The sequence below is a fragment of the Sinocyclocheilus rhinocerous genome, unplaced genomic scaffold, assembly GCF_001515625.1.
Source record: "Sinocyclocheilus rhinocerous isolate Xijiao unplaced genomic scaffold, SAMN03320098_v1.1 scaffold1054, whole genome shotgun sequence".
Classification (NCBI taxonomy): domain Eukaryota; kingdom Metazoa; phylum Chordata; class Actinopteri; order Cypriniformes; family Cyprinidae; genus Sinocyclocheilus; species Sinocyclocheilus rhinocerous.
In genome coordinates this window covers 407,079-427,526 of record NW_015654511.1, presented here as the reverse complement: position 1 = coordinate 427,526, position 20,448 = coordinate 407,079, and the positions used below count along the sequence as shown (strand labels likewise).

Genomic DNA, 20,448 nt, shown 5'->3' with positions numbered 1-20,448 from the left:
AATGAGTGGAAAGAGGAACGGTGAGAGTTCCGCAATCTCGAAAACTGATAGCATTATGTACTTTGTGGGCGTGGTTTGTCGGCTGTGGGCAGTATACAGTGGGCGTGGTTTACAGTATTGCAGGAAGCAGACCTATCATGAAAAAACGCCCATTGCTTTACCGCGCTGTACTGAGAACAGGAAACGGCGCTTAGTTCAATTTTACACCATCAGCTGACATTTCTGTCTGTCATCATCTTTTATACCTGCGTTTCATTACACAAACTGACTGACGCGCAAATTAACATTCTGGTTTAAGTTATTGGTTACACATGTAGGCTACTCCTCTGTAATTGACGAGCTCATCATTTCATAACTTTATTTGTTATTTGTTATGTTTCGCAGCAGTACGTACAGATTCACAGGTTGTGAGTCAGAAGTGGTTTGTAACGTATGCGTTAGTAGGCGAGGTTCTTCTTCCTCTCTCTCTCTCTCTCTCTTCACTGTACCGCAGCACTGTGTGCTGTTACTGCTGTAGTTCTGCAGCCACGTCGCAGACAGAGACAGCATCGCCCTTACAAACCTCCTTCTCTTCAACTACAGCCGTCCAAATGGACCGATAACGAGTTTATCTCCTCGTACAGTTCGTCAGACATTGTGTTCACACATTTTTATTTTTAAAAATAGTTACTCGTTACAGATAAAACGTTACAGTCTCGGCTGTGGTCATGGTGAGTAGCTTGCTTGCTAACTTATGTCTCAAACTTGCTGGCTTAGTGTTTAAAAAGGTTACAACAGTTTCCTTTAGCGGTTAAGCTTTACAGTTTGTCGTCTGACCTCTCTGAAGGTTTGTTAGACAAACGTTTGTTCCAGTAATTGCTACTTGCTAACCAGAGATTAAGGGAAATAGAGATTATTATACAGTCTATCTATCTATTTACACCTTAAATACACTCTTTGCATTGAATAATTGCTAATAACATGCATATGAAGATTGTGTATGAATTACATATACATTACATGTGTATACACCCATTATATAATGTTTTTTGCATTCAACTTATGCTATAGGAACCAGAGGATGTTCATTTCAGGTCAGCAGAACATTTGATAGGTGAGGAAGAGAATGAGAAAGCAGCATTCGAGAGGAAGGAGGATGGAGAGGAGCCCCGCAAAGCAGGGAGAGCACCGCTGTCCCGCATCCCTACCTTTCAAAGCTCCCTGGGCCGCAAGCGAGTCACCGTCCAGAGTGCAGAGTCATCACCGAAGACGGATGGATCTATCCAGCAGAGCCAAAAAGAGGGAGCTGGCTCTACAGAGGCTGGAAGAGTGAACATGTCAGGGTCTGGAGGGAGAGAAACAGGCCTGCCCGTCCCATCGGCTCGTTTACACACAAGCCTCGCTGATGTTCTCCCTCAAGGTGAAATCTCGGGTCACACCTCCTCTCTTTTAGCTCTGAAAATAAATCAACCTCTTGATCAAACGCCTGAGATTACAGAAGACTCTGATCAGCTTGATATGTCACTAAAACGACCCCCACTCAGGAATGTCTATGAGACCTCTGATCTTGTCATAGAACCCACAAGCGGAGAAACCATCTCAGAAGATGAGCAGATGTCGGCGCAGGATGCCGTCGTAGAGGATCTGAGCTCACGCTCCTCTGTTGATCAGCATGTGGCATCTGATCAAGCTTGTGAAGAAGATCCTTTGAGAGAGGACTTTGAAAAAGGAGGTGTATCCCAGTCACATTGGACAGAAGAAAATAGCGTCACAGGGAATGATGTGGAATGTGTTCCAGATAAGGATGATGGATCCATACTTAGTGATCAAGATGAAACTGCTAAGATCCAGAAACCTTCAGATAGTAAAAAATGCTTTAAAGAAACACAACAGGGAAGCCAAACTGCCGATACTTCTCACACAAAACACACCAAGACCAAACCGTGTACACCCTCCAAGGTGAGGTGAATCATATTTCGTAATTAATGGTGTTTGCTAAAGCAAGAATACTATTGTTCATAAGGGTTATAGATTTCAACAAACCTCTAATCCTAAATATTAAACTTCATCCAGCACTGTTTGTGCTACCTAAACCATGCTTGTTGAGGAGAGGCGTGTTATTACGTTTCTAAGTCAACAGACATGCAATTTTCTCCTGGTGAATAATAAAATGTTTTTTTTTTTTTTAAATCCCTAACATTTACCTTGAAAAAAGGAATCAAACTGCAAAAAATGAGTTTCTTACTTTTGTTTTCCAGTACGAATATCTAAGATACATTTACTTAAGAAACAAAATGACATACCATGAGTCATTTTGCTCCTCAAGTAAATTTTTAGATATTTTTACAAGACAAAAATATTAAGAAAATAAAAGCCATATATACAGACCAGAATGTCTTTCTCTGATTTGATTCTCTGATCTCTGATTTGCATACGTAAACTAATTTTTGAGACTAGTTGCCTTGACAAGTATTTGTTTCGCCATCAAAACACAACAGAATTCCAGCAGAAGAGGATATGTGAAATGAAACAGCCACAATCTCTACTCATCACTAACAGAGATATACGTATATCTTATTGGAAAGATGTTTGCATAAGTAAACAGAAGGTCTATTTGTTTTAATTTAATATCACCAATTTTCTATTGTTTTAGCAGACAAAAGGAAGAAGCTTTTCCCTTTTCTGTCTCCTGCCCACCATTCTCCTCCTTTTGGGTGGACTTGCATCGCACGTCTGGCAGTATGGAGTCCCTAAATCTGTGTCACACCTGATGTCACAACTGGAGCTGCACTGGTTGGAAAGTTTCTGGATGCCTCAAGAGACATGCATCTCTGACTGTAGGTGAGGAAACGGGTCCTTTTCATATTTTTAAGGATTTAAATGGTGAGTTTGAGATGTTAATGTGTTTCTAAACGCTCCCTATCAGGCTTACTCTTGTTGAGAGTGTCCCTGAGGGCCTCAGCTTCCCTTCCGGCTCGCCACACCTGCAGAACATTTCAGACACTTGGACTAATCTGCTAAACAAAGCAAACCGCTCTGTCCACATTGGTGCTTTCTATTTCACACTCCGAGATTCAGACCTTGGCCTTACGGAGCCCTCGTCTGTGCTGGTATGATCTGTTGTAGATATTTCACTGTGCAGAAGTGTTGAATAATGTACTCTGAAGGCTCTAGAACATTTGTTACCTGCATATGATCTGATAGGATAATACTGATTCTGATTATATGAGAAGGCATTTCATTTATTATATCCTTTCTATAGGGCAAAAAAGTGTTCAACCAACTGAAGCAGCTGGAGCCAAATGGAGTGAAGTTGAAGATTGCTGTAAACGCCCCTCAGCCATACATTGCAGACACAGACGAACTGGTAGCAACGGGTACAACAACAGCGTGCCTATTGCACATTTGCATGCAGCCCGTGAAAACGTATACATTGAGAATAGTGAGCGGTTGAATGGTTTGGAATGGATGTTATGTACTTATGTACTTTCTTGCTTTGTGCTTTCTCTCAGGGGCTGAGGTCAGGGGAGTTGACCTGCAGAGCATCACTGGAGGCATTTTGCACACCAAACTATGGGTTGTGGATAAGAAACACATGTATTTAGGGAGCGCAAACATGGATTGGCGTTCCCTTACCCAGGTACGTCCAAATCTAGTGACATTGTGCAGCATTATCTGACTGGACAAAAGGTTTCTGTTGACATGCAAATATGCATGGTCAGTGTGTATGCAGGTCTTTGACATGTAAATGTGTTTGTGATTTTATGATATTTTATTTTACATTTTTTTTATTATTTATTTTATTTAAATAATTGTATTTTTTATTTATTATCCAATGCAGTTTATAAGTCTATAATATCAAAATGGCTAATAATAATCAGTCCTTAAAAATATCTATGCATATAGTATAGAAGAATAATCAATGTTTCTAATAGGTGAAAGAGGTTGGAGTGTCTGTGGAAGACTGCAGCTGTCTAGCACAGGACGCCTCACGGATATTTGACGTGTACTGGGACGTTGGAGCTCAGAAGAATGGATCTCTACCTCCTTTCTGGCCGGGCCGTTTCTCTGCCCTCTTCAGTTCTAAGTACCCATTAGCTGTTAAATTCAACGGTGTCCCTGCACGTGTCTATTTGTCTGTGAGTTGAGTTTCTCTCACAAGTTGACTTCATTTGTATGGTCTTGTTTATGTTTACCATATTCATAATATTTTTTCATTGCATGTTTTGCAATAATTTTATTCAACCTGTTCACATTTCCACTTATTCTCTGGCTTTTTTGCTGACTGATTTTCATTTATTCCATGTGTCTATTTTTCATTTGACATATTGTGTAGAAATGTTGTCTTTTTGTCATATTGCCACCTTTTTCACTTAAGAAAAATCATGCTTTTTAATTAATACATTGCATGGTCAGTATATGTTCATCATGTTCATTTTCATTAATTTCTAAACATGACACATGCATTTTTAGCATGTTTCATTCTTAATATCACATGACGGTTTTTGACTTGTTCTTATAGAGTTCCCCTCCTTCTTTATCATCATATGGCCGTTCTGACGATCTCTCAAGCATCCTGTCAGTAATTGCTGATGCTGAGCGGTTCATCTATGTGTCTGTGATGGACTACCTTCCCATGTCCCAGTTCACGGAGCCCATTCGGTAATCTTTAGCATTTGATATTCAGTCAGGGTTATTGTAGTTTATAGCGTTATTATAGTTAACTAAAATTAAAACCATAAAAAAGTTACTTAACTAAAATAAAATATTAAATTAGATTTTTACATTATTTTGTTTTAATTTGTTGCAAAAGAAGCATTTATTTTTTTTCCTTTTATTTCTTTTGATGTACTAAAATAACTAAAACTAAAATTTAATCAAAAATGTATCAAAAGAATACAGACATTAAAAAAATGGTCAAAAACACGCAACAAAGTGACAAAACATTCACTGAAATTAAAATGGAAAACAAAATAAAAACTAATTCAAAATATATTTTTAAAAAGCTAAATAGTATCTCAATTATACTAAAATAACACTGGGGGTAATTTTGAAAATGTAATATATTTGAATGTACATGGTGTTTAATAGCTTAGCTTAGCTAGTTTACATAACATGTGAAAGATAACTAAAACTAAAAAGGAATAAAAACTGTATAGACATTTAAAGAAAAACACAAGAAAATGGAAAATACAAAAAATATGAAAAAAAAAACCTAATGTAGTATCTCAACGATACTAAAAAAAACACTGGGTGTAACTTTGAAAATTGAATACATTTGCATGCACAGTTTATAAAGCATGTGAAAGATTATTGTGATGTTTTCAGTGTCTTATGTCATTTAGGTTTTGGCCTGTCATCGACTCGGCCCTCCGTGAGGCAGCTTGCACGAGAGGTGTTGAGGTGAAGCTGCTGGTCAGTTGTTGGAGTCATTCTCCTGGTGCCATGTTTGTTTTCCTCCAGTCTTTATCAGTCCTCAACAAGCCCCCTCTGAGCTGCAACATTCATGCTGTACGTTTCTGTGTGCTCTTTACATCTTTTTTTTTCATCCAGCCATCACTGGTGATTTAATGTCTAAAACATTTTATTTCACAGAAAGTTTTTGAGGTGCCTTCAACACGAGAGCAGCAGAGGATCCCGTTTGCACGTGTCAACCATGCCAAGTACATGGTGACTGATCGAGTTGTTTACATCGGTATGTTCGCTGTTTCCTCTCGACATGTACAAATTTCACAGCATGATCTCACTTGCATGTTTTTCCATATTCCAGCAACCTGACGGCAGGTTTGGCGCTGCATCGTAAAAAACCTGCCAACAGAAACAGTCAATGTTTACATTTACAAAGGAATTGCTGTGAATATGAGTTTGGAGTCAAGTGAATGTCAGTTTTATAATCCTGCTATGATGACTGATTGTTATATTGTGTTTTACAGGAACTTCCAACTGGTCTGAGAATTACTTCACCCAGACGGCAGGGGTTGGGCTTGTTGTGAATCAGACGGGTTCTGCAGTAGGGCAGGGCCAGCAAACCATTCAGAGCCAGATGCAGGAGATTTTCCAGAGGGACTGGCATTCAGAATACGCTCAAACCCTCACTGATGTTCACGCGGAGCACTGCAGCGGAAAAAAGCTTACATAATATACCACGCTCTTTATTTGTTATGTTGCTATGCACTATGATTCAAAAAATAAAACCATCAGAAACCAAAAACTCATCCGTGTGGCATTCCTGCCTACTGATAACTTATTTATGATGTATGTATTTGCCAGAAGGATGCTGTGCATTTTTAATGTTTGTTATAAATATGGCATATATTCATTTTTTTTTTTTTTTCAAGTGCATTTATTGTATATTTGCATTATGTGACATTTGCCAGAATAAGGACAAGGTCCTTGAGCAAGCACTGATTTTTGATGTTGAACTGGTTAAACATGCATGTAAATGAAATATTGTTGTAATAGGTGCCTTGGCTGTAATGACAGTAAAGTTTGTCTTCAAATTAAACTGCCTTTTCATTAAAGAAAATGCTTGTGCTCTGATGTTTTGAATATTTCGTTTAGATTTTTCAAAGGTACTTTATACACTGTGTTTGTGTGAGAGAGAGAGAGTGTATGTGTGTGTGTATATATATATGTATATATATATATATTGTCTGTCATATTTCAGATCAGGTGAAACAGGTGCTTATTCAGTTACTGATCATTTAAGAAAGAAAAGTTAATGTTGGACTCCAACACAAAATCATTCAAAATATCTTCCATATGTATAACAAACAGTATTTTATTAATCAACAAATGATGAATTAACATTAAAAAAAAAACGTTGTCTCAAAACCAAGTGAGCCCCTTACTTAAATTAACCATGGTTTTTATTATAGTAAATTTGTGTGTGTGTGTGTGTGTGTGTTTTGGCGGACTGATTTGTATAACTACAAATACCATGGTTAAACTATGGTTAGTGTGGCAAAACCATGGTTAACTTGTGGTGTACTAAACTACAAATAACCGTTTTGTTGTTGTTGTTTTTTTTAATTTGTAGTAAAATCGAGGTTAATTTTCGTAAGGGTTATAACTCCCAAATATGCTGCTAATAAATCCCAAATATGCTGTCTAGACAGGCAGCTCGCTAGGTTTTGAAACACAGCCCGCGTCTCCTCGCAGGAAGTGAAGGCGCGGAGGAAGGAAGACTTTAAAAATGGCACGAGAAAGAAGCCCAGCTCTATGGCTTCACCCTCAAACAAGTGCAACTCGTAAAATGCCGGTGTGCCACAGAATACTCCTACTTTTATGGCTACTCCACTTTTCTTCCGTATATTCAGATATAACGGACGGGAATGTGGAGCACTTAAAGCGGGAGCACTCGCTCATTAAGCCATATCAGGGTGAGTAGCAGCTGTAGCCTCCTGCACGCACTAAGGTGTTTTACTTTTGTTCACTACGTAAATTAGGATGTCACCCAAGTTACTTTGTAATGCTTTGGTTCATGTCTTTTATTGGGAACGTGTATTTCGGGATATAGTAGGCTACAGTCGAGTCTTTACAGTGACAGCTCAGTGTAAACAAAACTAGTTAGCCTTTATTTGAACAGGTGAGGAAAGTTTGCTTTTATAGTGCAGGTTGGAAAGAAATCCACCTTCCAAGGGAGAGCATGCAAATTGTCAGTATACTATATAATAAAATAAAAAAAGTGCGTAGTTAAGACTTTGATGACTGTTTTGTTTCATATAACGTTAATGGGGTCCAAATATCTGAACAAAAATCTAAAAAAAAAAAATTACATTATTACATTATCAGGCACACGTTTACTCCACAGGTTTGTGCTAAACCTGACGATCTTGTTCTCCAGCATTATGTGAGGAAGACCTAAAGAGTATCTTATGACAAAAAGTCTCACAGCAGTGTCACAGATACAAAATATTTTGTATTTGTTATATATCATTAAAAAAACTTAAATACTAATACTTTGAGTGTATTTCCAGATGCACTGTAAAAAAATATATAATTTCATTTACATTAATAACTGCGAGCTTACTGTAAAAATACTGACAGTGTTTCCAGTATTGCAGGATGCCTGTATATTTTACAACTAATATAAACAGTAGATTTTATAAAGTGATATAATGTTTATTGTGAGTGTCCTGTCCATAAAAAATGGCCAATACTTGTATGTAGAGGAGTATTGGTCATACACACAAAACACCATCAGTGAAACACACATGACACTAAAATAATGGAATAAATATTAATTAAATAACATATGTAAAACAAAACCCCTAATGTACATTACTGATAACAAAAATAAACTATTTAAATATAAAAAATAAAATCATATGTGATGTGTCACAAAGGGGCTTTTTTCATTGAAAATTATATGGTGATTCATAGTTTTAACTTACAACTTTTAACTTTTTTTTTTTAACTGTAGATGTTAAGAGTTGGTTACAGTTAACCAATTAACTTTTTTTGATGTAGCATTTTTAGTTTTTTTTTTTAACAGCGTATAAATACATTTTTGAATTATAAAATTTTCATTGTGGTCTCATGCTTTTGAACCCCACTGTATGTGATGAGACTCATTTTTATCTCAGAATGTTCTCATAAGCTTCACATTGCACTCAACTTACCAATACACTGTAAATAAGTTTTGCAACAATTATATGATCATTGATGTGTCTTGCGTCAGGTGTTGGAACGAGTCCATCAAGTCAGTGGGACTTTCGGGGAAGTACTTTAGTAACCAGCCAGTATGTGCGTCTGACTCCGGATGAGAGGAGCAAACAAGGGTCCATCTGGAATACAGTGGTGAGTAAAACTGAACTAAAAATCTTGTTGATCTCGAAAATTGTCAGAAAAACAGTTAATGTGACGCACCTAAATAATGCAAAACTAAGTTGAGTAATGTTAATTTTCCCTGTCTGCAGCCCTGCTATTTGAAGGATTGGGAGATGCATGTGCAGTTTAAAATTCATGGATCAGGAAAGAAGAATCTCCATGGAGATGGTTTTGCCATTTGGTACACGAAAGACAGGCTACATCCTGGTACGTCTGTGAAGAAAAACTGAAGGTTTAGATCCCGTTCGAAGCACTTTCTCCACCATTTCATGAATTGAAATGTAATGAGTTCTAATGCTGTCTACTGTATGTGTGTGTAGTCCATGTACACGTGTGTGTGATCCATCTGTAAGTCTGCTCTTTCTTCCCTGCAGTTGATTGTGTCATACTTTCATTTAGGCCCAGTATTTGGAAACCAAGACCATTTTGTAGGCCTGGCTGTTTTTGTGGATACCTTCCGTAATGATCTACAAGGAATGGATGTAAGTGTGCCGTACTCACGGGTCCTTCTTTCTCTGCAGGCACCGTGTTTGGCAATAGTGCCAATTTCCATGGGTTGGCCATTTTTATAGACACATACCCTAACGATGAGGCTCCGGATGGGAGTTGAGAGATGTAAAATGTTTGTGTTTTTGTACCTTCATTTGAATGAAAGCTTTGCTTTATCATTATCAGATAAACTTGAGATTAGATACAAAGATATCTCTTTCCAAAAAAGCTAGTATTTATGGGAATACTGGATTTTTGGCATGTTTGTTCTGCTTCTGGTCATCGGCTTTGTCCTCGCGTGGAAACTGATTTAAAAGGGATAGTTTGAATATGATTATTTGCATTCAGATGTAAAACTGAGAAATAATCCTTTGAGTAGATAAGAATATCTTTTATTTGAACTATCCCTTCCCTTTTTTTTTATTCACTATATGTTCTTCAATAAATCTTTCAAACAATTTTTCCAAACACTATAAATAAGCAATGCTTTCTTTGTTTTGCCTGCATTATGTGGTTCATGTCATTTTCTTGCCCTCATCATTCATTATTTGTTGTTGAAGCGTTTCATAATTTGTATTTACAGTGCTTATTGTTTTGATTTTAGTAGATTTCAGTGACCTTTTAGATCATTCTGTTTTACACAAGCTGATTCAGGAACAGCTGGATAAGGGTACAATGTACCATCCTTTAGTAATTTACATTGCATTTTTCTGTCAAAAATATAGGTAAAAATCAATGTAATACATTTCATTCATATTCTTTGGTCCTCTAGCGCTCGTTTCCCTATATTTCTGCGATGGTGAATAACGGCTCCCTGCCGTACGACCACAGGCAAGACGGTCGGTCTACTGAATTGGGAGGCTGCTCTGTGAAAGTCAGGAACCAAGATCATGACACATACCTGGCCATTAGATACTCCAAAGGCAGACTCACGGTAAGATGACGGTAGGGCTGTGCGATATTAAAGAAAAATGCGATATGCGATACGATAATGCTTAAAGTGCCACATGCTCAGATGAAACAGTTTTACACAGCTGTTGCTGAGTCAGTTCTGTGAACTTCTATAACTCTTGTGTCATATATATATGGTTATTTGCTATGCATATTGCGATATGTACATTTGCGATATTTCGATAATTTCGATATATTGCACAGCCCTAGATGACGGTAATGCAAATACAGTGATAAAGAATCAGTAAGAATTTTTTTTTATGTTTTTGAAAGTCTCAAGTTGCAGTAAAAACAGCAATTTTACTTTTATATTAAATATTTTTACAATTTAAAATAATTGATTTCTATTTTAATATATTTTTAAATGTAATTTATTTCTGTGATGGAAAAGCTGAATTTTCATCAGCCATTACTCCAGTCGTCACATGATTATTCTAATATGATTTGGTGCTCAAAAAACATATCGGTAACACTTTACACTTAGTTGGACTGTACTGTTTTTAACGTAAATAGACTTGTATTTAATAGATGTATTTTAAAAAGTATCACCCGAATGTATTTTAGATTTTTTTTTGTCTAGTATTAGCCTTAAATGCCTTTTGTTTCTTTTTAATTGTACGACTATTGTTATTTATTCTGTTTTCGCAAAGATAGCCTTTCTGCTGAAATGGTGTTAAAGCTTTACAATTAGCCTCCACTTTTAAAATAGTTCTCATGACCTAATAAAAATATTTTTAAAAGCATTTATTAGTCCTAGTTAATGATAATTCTAACAGTTACTAATACATTATTAAAATCAAACGTTGTACTGTTAATATTATTTAATGGACTTGAGCTAACATGAAGTACATTTGTATTTTTATTAAATAACATTAACAAAGATGAATAAGTACTGTGATAAATGTATTGCTCATTGTTAGTTATTGTTAGTCAGTTCGCTAGATAAGACCCTTATTCCTCGTCTGGTATCGTGTAGGGCCCTTTGAAGCTGCACTGAAACTGTCATTTTGACCTTCAACCGTTTGGTAGCCGTTGAAGTCCACTATAAGGAGAATAATCCTGGAATGTTTTCATCAAAAGAAAGAAAGATGAAAACATCTTGGATGAAATGGGGGTGAGTAAATTATCAGGAAATTTTAATTTGAAAGTGAGCTAATCCTTTAACTAGTGTTTTCTAATGGGATCTTGTTGTAAAGTATTACCAACATTTCTTTTTTTCTTATTATTATCAATGCTAAAAACAGTTGAGCTGCTTATTTTTTTTTGTTTTTTTGTGGAAACCGTGATACAGTTTTATCAGGCTTCTTTCTTTGGTGAATAGAAAGTTCAAAAGAACAATTATTTGAAATCGAAATCTTTTGTAACATTATAAATGTCTTTACTATCATTTTTGATCAATTTAACGTATCCTTACTGAATAAAAGTTTTTTTCTTTTTTTTTTTTTTTTTCCGCAAACTTGAACTGTATTGTATATTGTTTTATACCAGTGACTACTGACAGTTTTATTTTGGCGCGGAAACAGTCATGACCATTTTTGTAGATGTTTTGAGTTCCTCGTGATAAGAGTCCTAAGGAAAAATTTAAATCGCATCATATGACCCCTTTAATAAATGGTTGGTGATATGTATGGAAGTATATCACAGCTATGTTCTGTTTTCACAGATTATGATAGATGTGGATGACAGGAATGATTGGAAAGAATGCATTGATATCGGAGGTGTCCGCCTCCCTACAGGATACTATTTTGGGGCTTCTTCGGCCACAGGAGATCTTTCTGGTAAGTGCTACTAATAAATCTCCCCTAGATGTCCACAATAGTCCTGATGTCTTTTGCCAGACCTCACTGATACTGTTTGCTCTGTGCAGATAATCATGACATCATCTCTATGAAGATGTACCAGCTGATGGTGGAACACACTTCTGAGGAGGACAACCAGGACTGGACGAAGATCGAGCCTAGTGTCAGTCTCCTCAAGTCGCCGAAAGGTAACACAGCTGACGTTACAGACATATTCAAACTGTTGGCAGGAGGATTTTTCATTCAATTGCTTGTCATGTTCACATCTTCTCACACAAAAAAGACAATATTGATGATCCGACGGGAAATTTCCGAAGCACGCCCCTCACTGGCTGGAAGGTGTTTCTGCTTCTGCTGTGCGCTCTGCTGGGAATCGTGGTTTGTGCCGTTGTTGGTGCCGTGGTCTTTCAGAAGCGTCAAGAGAGGAACAAGAGGTTCTACTAAACAACAGGATTTCAAAGAACTCTGGAGATTGTAGGTGAAAGAACATTAATGTGAATTTTGAGCGGCTGTATACATGTGGATGTTATTGAACTGCTCGACTGGAAGGAATGCTGGTTTGAGTCTAAAGAGTGGGATTTGTGGCTTCAATGAAACGATTCTTTATGTTGATCTTTCTGATTTGGGTCTGCTGAAGTAAATTATGCATTTTCAATGCGGTCTACAGTAGTACATCATTTCTGTGTTCCCTTTATACACTTGATTTAGCTTCATTCTCTAAATCCTTGGTGGTTTTATTTTTTATTGTTTTAACCCTTTATCTGTGTTTCTTTTCCATCTACACATTGTTTCGTTCTGCTCTGGAGTGCTGATTTTTTTTTTTATAACCTGTGTGATTTACTTAAGAGGATTTTAATGGACTGCACAAGAAATCAGACTGATGAAAAGTGTCCTCTTAAATCGGTCAAATCAATGTAAATATTTTAAGTTGCTGCCCTAGTCCCTTTGCTCTATGGCATAATGATTGAGCCTTGTTTTTTAACCATAGGAGTTGAAAATATTGAACCAAAAAATACATGTTTATTTGTTTTATTACTGCAGGGTAACAAGAGTTAATTCAACCTTTTGTGAGTTTAGCTGGGTTATTTTTTACATCTTTCAAATTTTTTGCACCTCTATTTGAAGTTATCGCTATGCACTGATTAACAGTTGTTTCTGAAAGACGTTCACGTTTAAATGGGCAGTGACTGTAAAATGATGCTTTTGGTGAGAAAATAAAGCAGTTATAACAGTTTACTTGTTAAATATTTGTTTTCATTTTGTTTTGTTTTTAATAGTTTAACTTTTTTTATTTTTTATTATTATTTTGCACTTATTTGTTAGGACCCAATTTGCACCATACTCGTATTAAACCACTAGCGTTCAAAAATACTTAATAATTCCAGGACTAAAGTAATTATTTGTCCTGAAAAATATTTTAGTGTAATAAAAAAGTGTCACTAACAAGGTTTTTGGACAACAGGTGGATATTCGGGACGGGTACAAATTCGAATAGTTTTGTCACTGTCTGCAGCTGCACATTGTGAAGCAGCATCAAGATGTTGTATGTTTATCTCAAGAAACTTCAGAGTTTTGTCCCCAAACATACTTTTATGAGTAGAAATGTGAAACTATTTAAACATCTTGCACCCAAGCGAAAAAATCTTCAGCTGTAAAAAAAAACGTGGACTATATGGATTGTATCACTCATTCATAACTTATTTATACAAGATTGTATTTAATTATTAATTTTATTTAATTTAATTAAGTACTTCTAAGGAATTGCAAATGAATAATAAATTAATTCAGTTTACTTGTTAAATATTTGTTTTCATTTTGTTTTGTTTTTAATAGTTTAACTTTTTTTATTTTTTATTATTATTTTGCACTTATTTGTTAGGACCCAATTTGCACCATACTCGTATTAAACCACTAGCGTTCAAAAATACTTAATAATTCCAGGACTAAAGTAATTATTTGTCCTGAAAAATATTTTAGTGTAATAAAAAAGTGTCACTAACAAGGTTTTTGGACAACAGGTGGATATTCGGGACGTGTACAAATTCGAATAGTTTTGTCACTGTCTGCAGCTGCACATTGTGAAGCAGCATCAAGATGTTGTATGTTTATCTCAAGAAACTTCAGAGTTTTGTCCCCAAACATACTTTTATCAGTAGAAATGTGAAACTATTTAAACATCTTGCACCCAAGCGAAAAAATCTTCAGCTGTAAAAAAAAAACGTGGACTATATGGATTGTATCACTCATTCATAACTTATTTATACAAGATTGTATTTCATTATTAGTTTTATTTCATTTAATTAAGTACTTCTAAGGAATTGCAAATGAATAATAAATTAATTTGTTGCATGTAGTCAAAGTTTGAATTTTCAACTAAATATAGCATATAGTAATAAAAGAGGAAAAACATTACCGCAACAAGCCAAGTGTGTTAAGCAGTGAATAATTTTTCACTTTTTGTCAACATTATTAGTCTTTATTATTAAAAACATCATAGACCGCAGCAGATCTAACAGGCTACATTCACATTAAAGGGGTCATATGATGCTGCTAAAAAGAACATTATTTTGTGTATTTGGTGGCGGCAACAACAATACTACTGCGAGAATAAAAGTTACGCCTTCTTTTTTTTGCGTGAACATTTGGGCGGTGTTATGTAAATCTTCCCACATAGTGAGGTAGATATGTGGGGGCGTGTTCGAACGAGCCGTTTTAGGTAGGTGTGGCTGACTCTTAACTTTTATAAAGAATATCTCTTTGGATTTGAGACTTTAGTCTTTGCAACTTTACAGATCTTCTTTATGCTCCAAGAGCTTGTAACACTCCAAAGAGAAAGGAAAAAATTAAATTGCATCATATGACCCCTTTAATGAAGAAATCTTTTTTGACATCAGACAAAACTGATCATTTTTAAAAAATATTCTGGACAATGAGTGAATGAGTATCAATAGTTGCACACACACAAAGTTTTGCACTATTTATTTATCATCTCTCTATTTATTTTGCACAAAGGATAGGTATATGTACAGGGGTGACTAATCACCATGTAGGTAAATTGAAGAATCACCCCTTTCTTCTTTATTGCCTATATGGTGATTAGATTCACCGTTTTGGACTTAGCAGGACTTGTCATTGATAGGCTCCGTCCTGTCTTTTTTTCATGATAGAAAGTGCCATGTTAGAGCCATATAGTCGTCCTATAGGCTCTTAATAAAGCTCTCCGTGCATGCTAGAGTCAACAGACTGATGCCAAGCAAGGTATCTGGACTGCTCATTACTGTTTTGAAATAACTTTTCACAGTATTTGCCAGCCTTCTTCCCCATGACCGCTCAATGGATTCAGTCCAGTCTATTACTTGCCTGTCACTGGAGCTGCTTTCATTGTGCCTGAGTGTCTTGGCACCCCATGATAAACATCGGTTTGCCCATGAGCTCCTAAAAATTCAGAGACGCTAGGGCATTTTCTGCATCATGGTGGTGTTCAAAGTTCACAAAACCATAGCCGTGAGAGTGGTTGATAGTACTTCTGTCTCTGCACACTTGTGCAGTACAGATGGGGCCGAATGGGAGGAATATTGCATGCAGCTCTTGTTTGGTCACGTCTGAGTGCAAATTACTCACAAGCAATGACCTTGGTTCATCAGAGCTGCTCTCCCTGGGCTCAGTCTGTTCTTTGTCTTTAGGTTCGCTGTTCCCGTCACAGGCCTCTGTGCACGGCAGGACTTCCCCAAAGTCTGAGAGGGTATCATATACAGCAAACCTATCTTTGTGTCTTGCCAGGACCTTAACAGTCATGTACTGGGCCCATGGGATGCGCACAGGTTTGCCCATGAGCTCCAAAAAATTCAGAGCCACCAGGGCATTTTCTGCATCATGGCGCTGTTCAAAAGTCACAAAACCATTGCCACGAGACCGGTTCGTTCTTCTGCCTCTGCAGACTTTAACAGAACGGATGGGTCCGAATGGCTGGAATATTGTATGCAGCACTTGTTCAGTCACATCTGAGTGTAAATCATTGATGAGCAATGACCCCTGCACTTTTGGTTGACCATTATCCTCATCTAAAGACCAATTGTAGGAAGTTGCCATTTTGATTGTCCGTCAAGACTTTTTTTCCAAAAAGCTATTAGTATAAAGCACAAATACTGTGGAGATGCTTCAGTCAGATCAATCAGTCAAGTAAATGATATAAAATGTTCCTGTGGCTCAGTGGTGGAGCATTGCGTTAGCAGCACAAAGGTCGTGGGTTCAATTTCCAGGGAACACGCATACTGATAAAAAATGTATAGCCTGAATGCACTGTAAGTCGCTTTGGATAAAAGCGTCTGCTAAATGCATTAATTTAATTTAAAATTACTGTTTTGATGCTTTTAAAGCAGGGGTGCCCAAACTCGGTCCTGGAGGGCCGGTGTCCTGCAGAGTTTAGCTCCAACCCCAATCAAACACACCTGAAGCAGCTAATCAAGCTCTTACTTGGCATACTAGAAACGTCCAGGCAGGTGTGTTGAGGCAAGCTGGAGCTAAACTCTGCAGGACACCTGCCCTCCAGGCCCGAGTTTGGGCACCCCTGTTTTAAAGCCTCTGAACGTTCTAAAATTCTAATGACTGTGACGTCACCGATCACGTGACATTCTGGACTGCCTGTGTGACGTCACAACGCGTGCCGCCAATGTTCCACCCACTGATCTATAATAGAGAAATATATAGTCATATATAGATCAGTGGTTCCACCGCATTCTAATGAATCAATAGAAAATCATCTCATTTTAATGAGAAAGCATTAACGAGTCACTGATTTCACAACTAAGGCACCCCTGTACATTTATACAATGCAGACGTCCTTGTAAAATGTTATTTATTTAAAATTAGGAATTAAAGTTATTAAAAGTTTCATTACAGTAGCGAACTGTAGATCGTACATTTTGAATTTTCATACAATAAATATAGTGCAGTATAGTGCCAGCTTGTATTGTAATGTTTATATTCGAATTTCTGCTTTAGTCCCTGATATGTATGTCTGATATGTGAAGCAATCATCAGTGTGCAATAGATTCCCACGTTTAGCCTATATCGCTTTTCCTGCCTGAAAATATCAATTAATTTAATATAGTCATTCTTTTTCAGTTTACTGAAAACAACATTTTCCAAAGTCCCTGATGTTTTTGAAAATTATAGATTTGTATGACTTTGTTCATCCAGTAGTAGCCTAATGAAAATACCTATCTTTTACAGTTTTACTTCCTGACTTACAGCCGAAAAATGTGACAACATAGTAAAGTAGGACAATTAAATAAAATTAATTCTTGAACTCTTTGTGGTGAGTAATCTCACGTAGCCTATGGCTACCCCAGATAGCACAGGTACCTCTGCAAGATGTCTGTTAAATATCTCTTCATCTGGAAAGCATCTGCTGTGTACAAACATCTGATAGACATCTTTAAGATGTCAGTTTTACATACATTCTAAAACATCTTAAAGACATCTTCTAAACGTCTATTTGACATCTGATAGGAAATGTCTTATAGACCTATTTTAGCTGAGCAAATACTCTAAAAAATAGGTCTTGCAGATGCAGACTCTATGTAGGCCTACGTGTGCTATCGGGCTAAATCCCTTGTTAAGTCGTAATGTATCACACCGTTCAATAACGCACTCTAACGTTTTATGAAGAATGTGAACTCAAAGATAATGCTCATTTTACGGGTATGTTCGGATGGCGGGGGCATTTTTGTCGCCACTTGCTGGCGTAACGGTGTAGACAGGGCCATTGAACTAAAATCCGTTTCAAAGTTTTGGATTCACTCAGTTGAAAACTACACTGACCACGAGCAACCTCGGGAAAACGCTTTCCGCTTGGGATTGGACGGTGGCCGACGATGGGTTACGTGGCATTGGAGTCGCTGCGCATGCGCAGTGCGCGTTTCACCGGCAGTGTCAAGATGGTGGCAATCACCGCTTGGGATTGGACGGTGGCCGACGATGGGTTACGTGGCATTGAGTCGCTGCGCATGCGCAGTGCGCGTTTCACCGGCAGTGTCAAGATGGCGGCAATCAGAATGCAGTTTACACTTTATTTGGTGTTGTTGCTAAACATTTACAACAGTTTTGTGTCTGCGTTGTATTTTCATATCGGCGAGACTGAAAAGAAATGCTTCATAGAAGAAATACCGGACGAAACCATGATAATAGGTAAGTGAGTTAGGAGAAACAGAATAAGCCAACCTAGCAGTGCACGTTAATGCTTAGCCTAGTGCTAACTAGCAGGTTTGTCAGGTAGAGTTCACTCGTTGGTAACCAGCTAGACAAAAAAATAAGTTACAAACGAGCTTTTTCTAGGCTTTACCGTAACTTAGACAAATTAACTTTTGAATAGACATTTACAGGCATACTGGACTGAGAAAGCAGCAGTATCAACTAATACGCTTTTCTTAAACATTGAATGAAGTGCTTAAGGTAACACCATAGTGATCCATCCTGCTGGACTTTGGCTAAGTTAGATGAAGAGGAATTATGAGACAAGAATCTGATGTTGAAATATCCTGAATACTCAAGTGACATTATATAGTGCAACACCAAGTGAATATGACATAACTCCTCACTCTTAAGATTGTACTTTTGTTTGTGATTGTCAGTTGATACAGTACACACAGCATTTTGAAGATTGCCTGCTTCATGTGTGGTCAAGACTGCTGAAAAGTCAACATGCTCTCAGTTCAGTTCCCTCCCTGAATTCCCATTTTTATCCTGCATTGACGTTTGTTTTATGCTGCTCGTTTCAGTGCCACACCCCATGTAATGTGAACCTGGTTTCTGTTCAGAAATGCATTACAGTTTGTTACTGTTTGGAGGTGATAGGCACTCAACAAAAGCAGTTTACTGGATTCAAAATGCAAATTGCATAGTGGTTGCCTTACCATTTTTTATAGCCCCATAACTTGATAAAATAACATTTGACATTTGTTTCAGAAAGCTGATGAAGACATTAACTATTAAACTGGGCTGCAAGTGTGATTTTTTTGGATTATTTGCTTAAACATTTATCCTGGTGGCAGGTGTAAATGTATTCTGTTGTTTGGTTATGCAGTAATTAGTATGATATTTAAAGTTTTGCTCAGAGTGAATGTTGCTTGGTGTTTACATTTTTATTCTTTATACAATTGGTTAATGTTTTCTCTTCTATACCCCCATTGTATTTTTTGTTGAGCATCATTGCGGTCAAGAACACTCGGATCATGTTAGTATTAGGCCTTCTTCCCTTTTGATAGCTACAGTTTGATGTTGACCTCAGTGAATAAATGTGTACATGTTTAAAACGTATATATCCAAATAAATGGCAAAATGTAGTTATCAAAAGGTAAAATGTTTAATTATGAGTACTTGGCACATTGAAATAAATCATATCAAAAGGTTTTATATTTTTCGTGAATGCTTAAATCCCCATTTCTCTGACAGTTTTTCTTAGTTTCCTTTGAAAACTGTATTGACGTCTTGCACATACATTATCATATTTTCACATCTTTTTTCCTATTGTAAACTCCTCAGGTTGATGTAGAGATTTCAGTGGTTTATTCACGCTTAAATTGATCTACCCAGAATACACTGTCAATCTAAAAAGGTACCATGCCTTGATAGCTGTGTCATAATGTTGTATTTTCTTCAAAAAAGAAGACTGCATGTTGTTTTGAGTATTTTGATAGATTATTGCTCACTGAATTGCTTTGCCATCACATTTGTATGGGTTTTTTTTTTGTTTTGTTTTTTTTGTCATTTTAGTTTATAAGCAGCCACCGGGAAATGGGTTTACTTTTTATGTAGGGATACGGGAGGGAAAGATTTGTTGGTGAGAAATCTACCCCATAATTGCACTCAGAAATAAAGTTTCCCACTCTCCCCAACGTTGGCTTAGTTGTCTACATAATTGTTTGGGTAACATGGCTTCTACAAGTAATTTGAGGAATGAATTTACTAGAGGAGTGTTACACACCATGGCCATATTGACTAATGATATGAAACACTTCTGTTGCCAGTCATCATACAGTACATTACAAACATTTATTTAGGCTAAATTAACTGACACCGTTTTCATTATATCCTGTAGAGGACATTATATTTGAGTGAATTTCTCTGAGACCACAGTTTGAAGTCTGGATGTCCTGTACAGAGCACATTCATGGCTTTTTATGGATATCAAATATTTGGAGGTTTGGTCTTTAAATATGACTGATATTGACAGAATTATCAAATTTAGCACTCTTACACTGTAAAAAATGCTGGGTTAAATACAACCCAGTGCTGGGTAAAATAGGGCAAACCCAGCAATTGGGTTGTTGTGACCCAGCGGTTGGGTTACTACCCAGAAAGTTGGGTTAAACATTTAACCCAACCGCTGGGTCAAAAC

The 20,448-nt window shown here is 36.9% G+C and overlaps 2 protein-coding genes across 3 annotated transcripts; both read left to right on the top strand.

Annotated features, from left to right (window-relative positions):
- The first annotated feature begins 185 nt into the window (after window positions 1-185).
- LOC107717403 (phospholipase D3-like) lies at window positions 186-6,440 on the top strand. Of its 2 annotated transcripts, none has more exons than XM_016524137.1 (11): window positions 186-710; window positions 1,051-1,938; window positions 2,636-2,820; window positions 2,906-3,089; window positions 3,242-3,356; window positions 3,492-3,619; window positions 3,915-4,118; window positions 4,502-4,641; window positions 5,325-5,490; window positions 5,575-5,674; window positions 5,913-6,440. In XM_016524137.1, the coding sequence occupies exons 1-11, from the start codon at window positions 708-710 to the stop codon at window positions 6,116-6,118; spliced, it is 2,319 nt and encodes a 772-aa protein (XP_016379623.1). In that variant the 5' UTR covers window positions 186-707; the 3' UTR covers window positions 6,119-6,440. The 2 variants fall into 2 exon arrangements, with proteins under 2 accessions (XP_016379623.1, XP_016379622.1); XM_016524136.1 differs by having other exon boundaries at window positions 2,633-2,820.
- A 685-nt stretch (window positions 6,441-7,125) lies between these two features.
- On the top strand, window positions 7,126-12,534 carry LOC107717402 (vesicular integral-membrane protein VIP36-like). The gene is made up of 8 exons (XM_016524135.1): window positions 7,126-7,361; window positions 8,663-8,781; window positions 8,901-9,018; window positions 9,211-9,293; window positions 10,073-10,234; window positions 11,915-12,029; window positions 12,119-12,238; window positions 12,334-12,534. The coding sequence occupies exons 1-8, from the start codon at window positions 7,175-7,177 to the stop codon at window positions 12,492-12,494; spliced, it is 1,065 nt and encodes a 354-aa protein (XP_016379621.1). The 5' UTR covers window positions 7,126-7,174; the 3' UTR covers window positions 12,495-12,534.
- The last annotated feature ends 7,914 nt before the right edge of the window (window positions 12,535-20,448 follow it).

What these genes read in the sequence shown, in the direction of transcription:
- LOC107717403 (XM_016524136.1), top strand. An exon ending in AACCGTGTACACCCTCCAAG is followed by an intron (nt 1,939 to 2,632) that starts GTGAGGTGAATC and finishes CTATTGTTTTAG; the next exon opens with CAGACAAAAGGAAGAAGCTT. An exon ending in TGATCGAGTTGTTTACATCG is followed by an intron (nt 5,675 to 5,912) that starts GTATGTTCGCTG and finishes TGTGTTTTACAG; the next exon opens with GAACTTCCAACTGGTCTGAG.
- LOC107717402 (XM_016524135.1), top strand. Translation starts at nt 7,175, where the DNA reads ATGGCACGAGAAAGAAGCCCAGCTCTATGGCTTCACCCTCAAACAAGT. An exon ending in GGTCCATCTGGAATACAGTG is followed by an intron (nt 8,782 to 8,900) that starts GTGAGTAAAACT and finishes CCCTGTCTGCAG; the next exon opens with CCCTGCTATTTGAAGGATTG. An exon ending in ACTCCAAAGGCAGACTCACG is followed by an intron (nt 10,235 to 11,914) that starts GTAAGATGACGG and finishes CTGTTTTCACAG; the next exon opens with ATTATGATAGATGTGGATGA.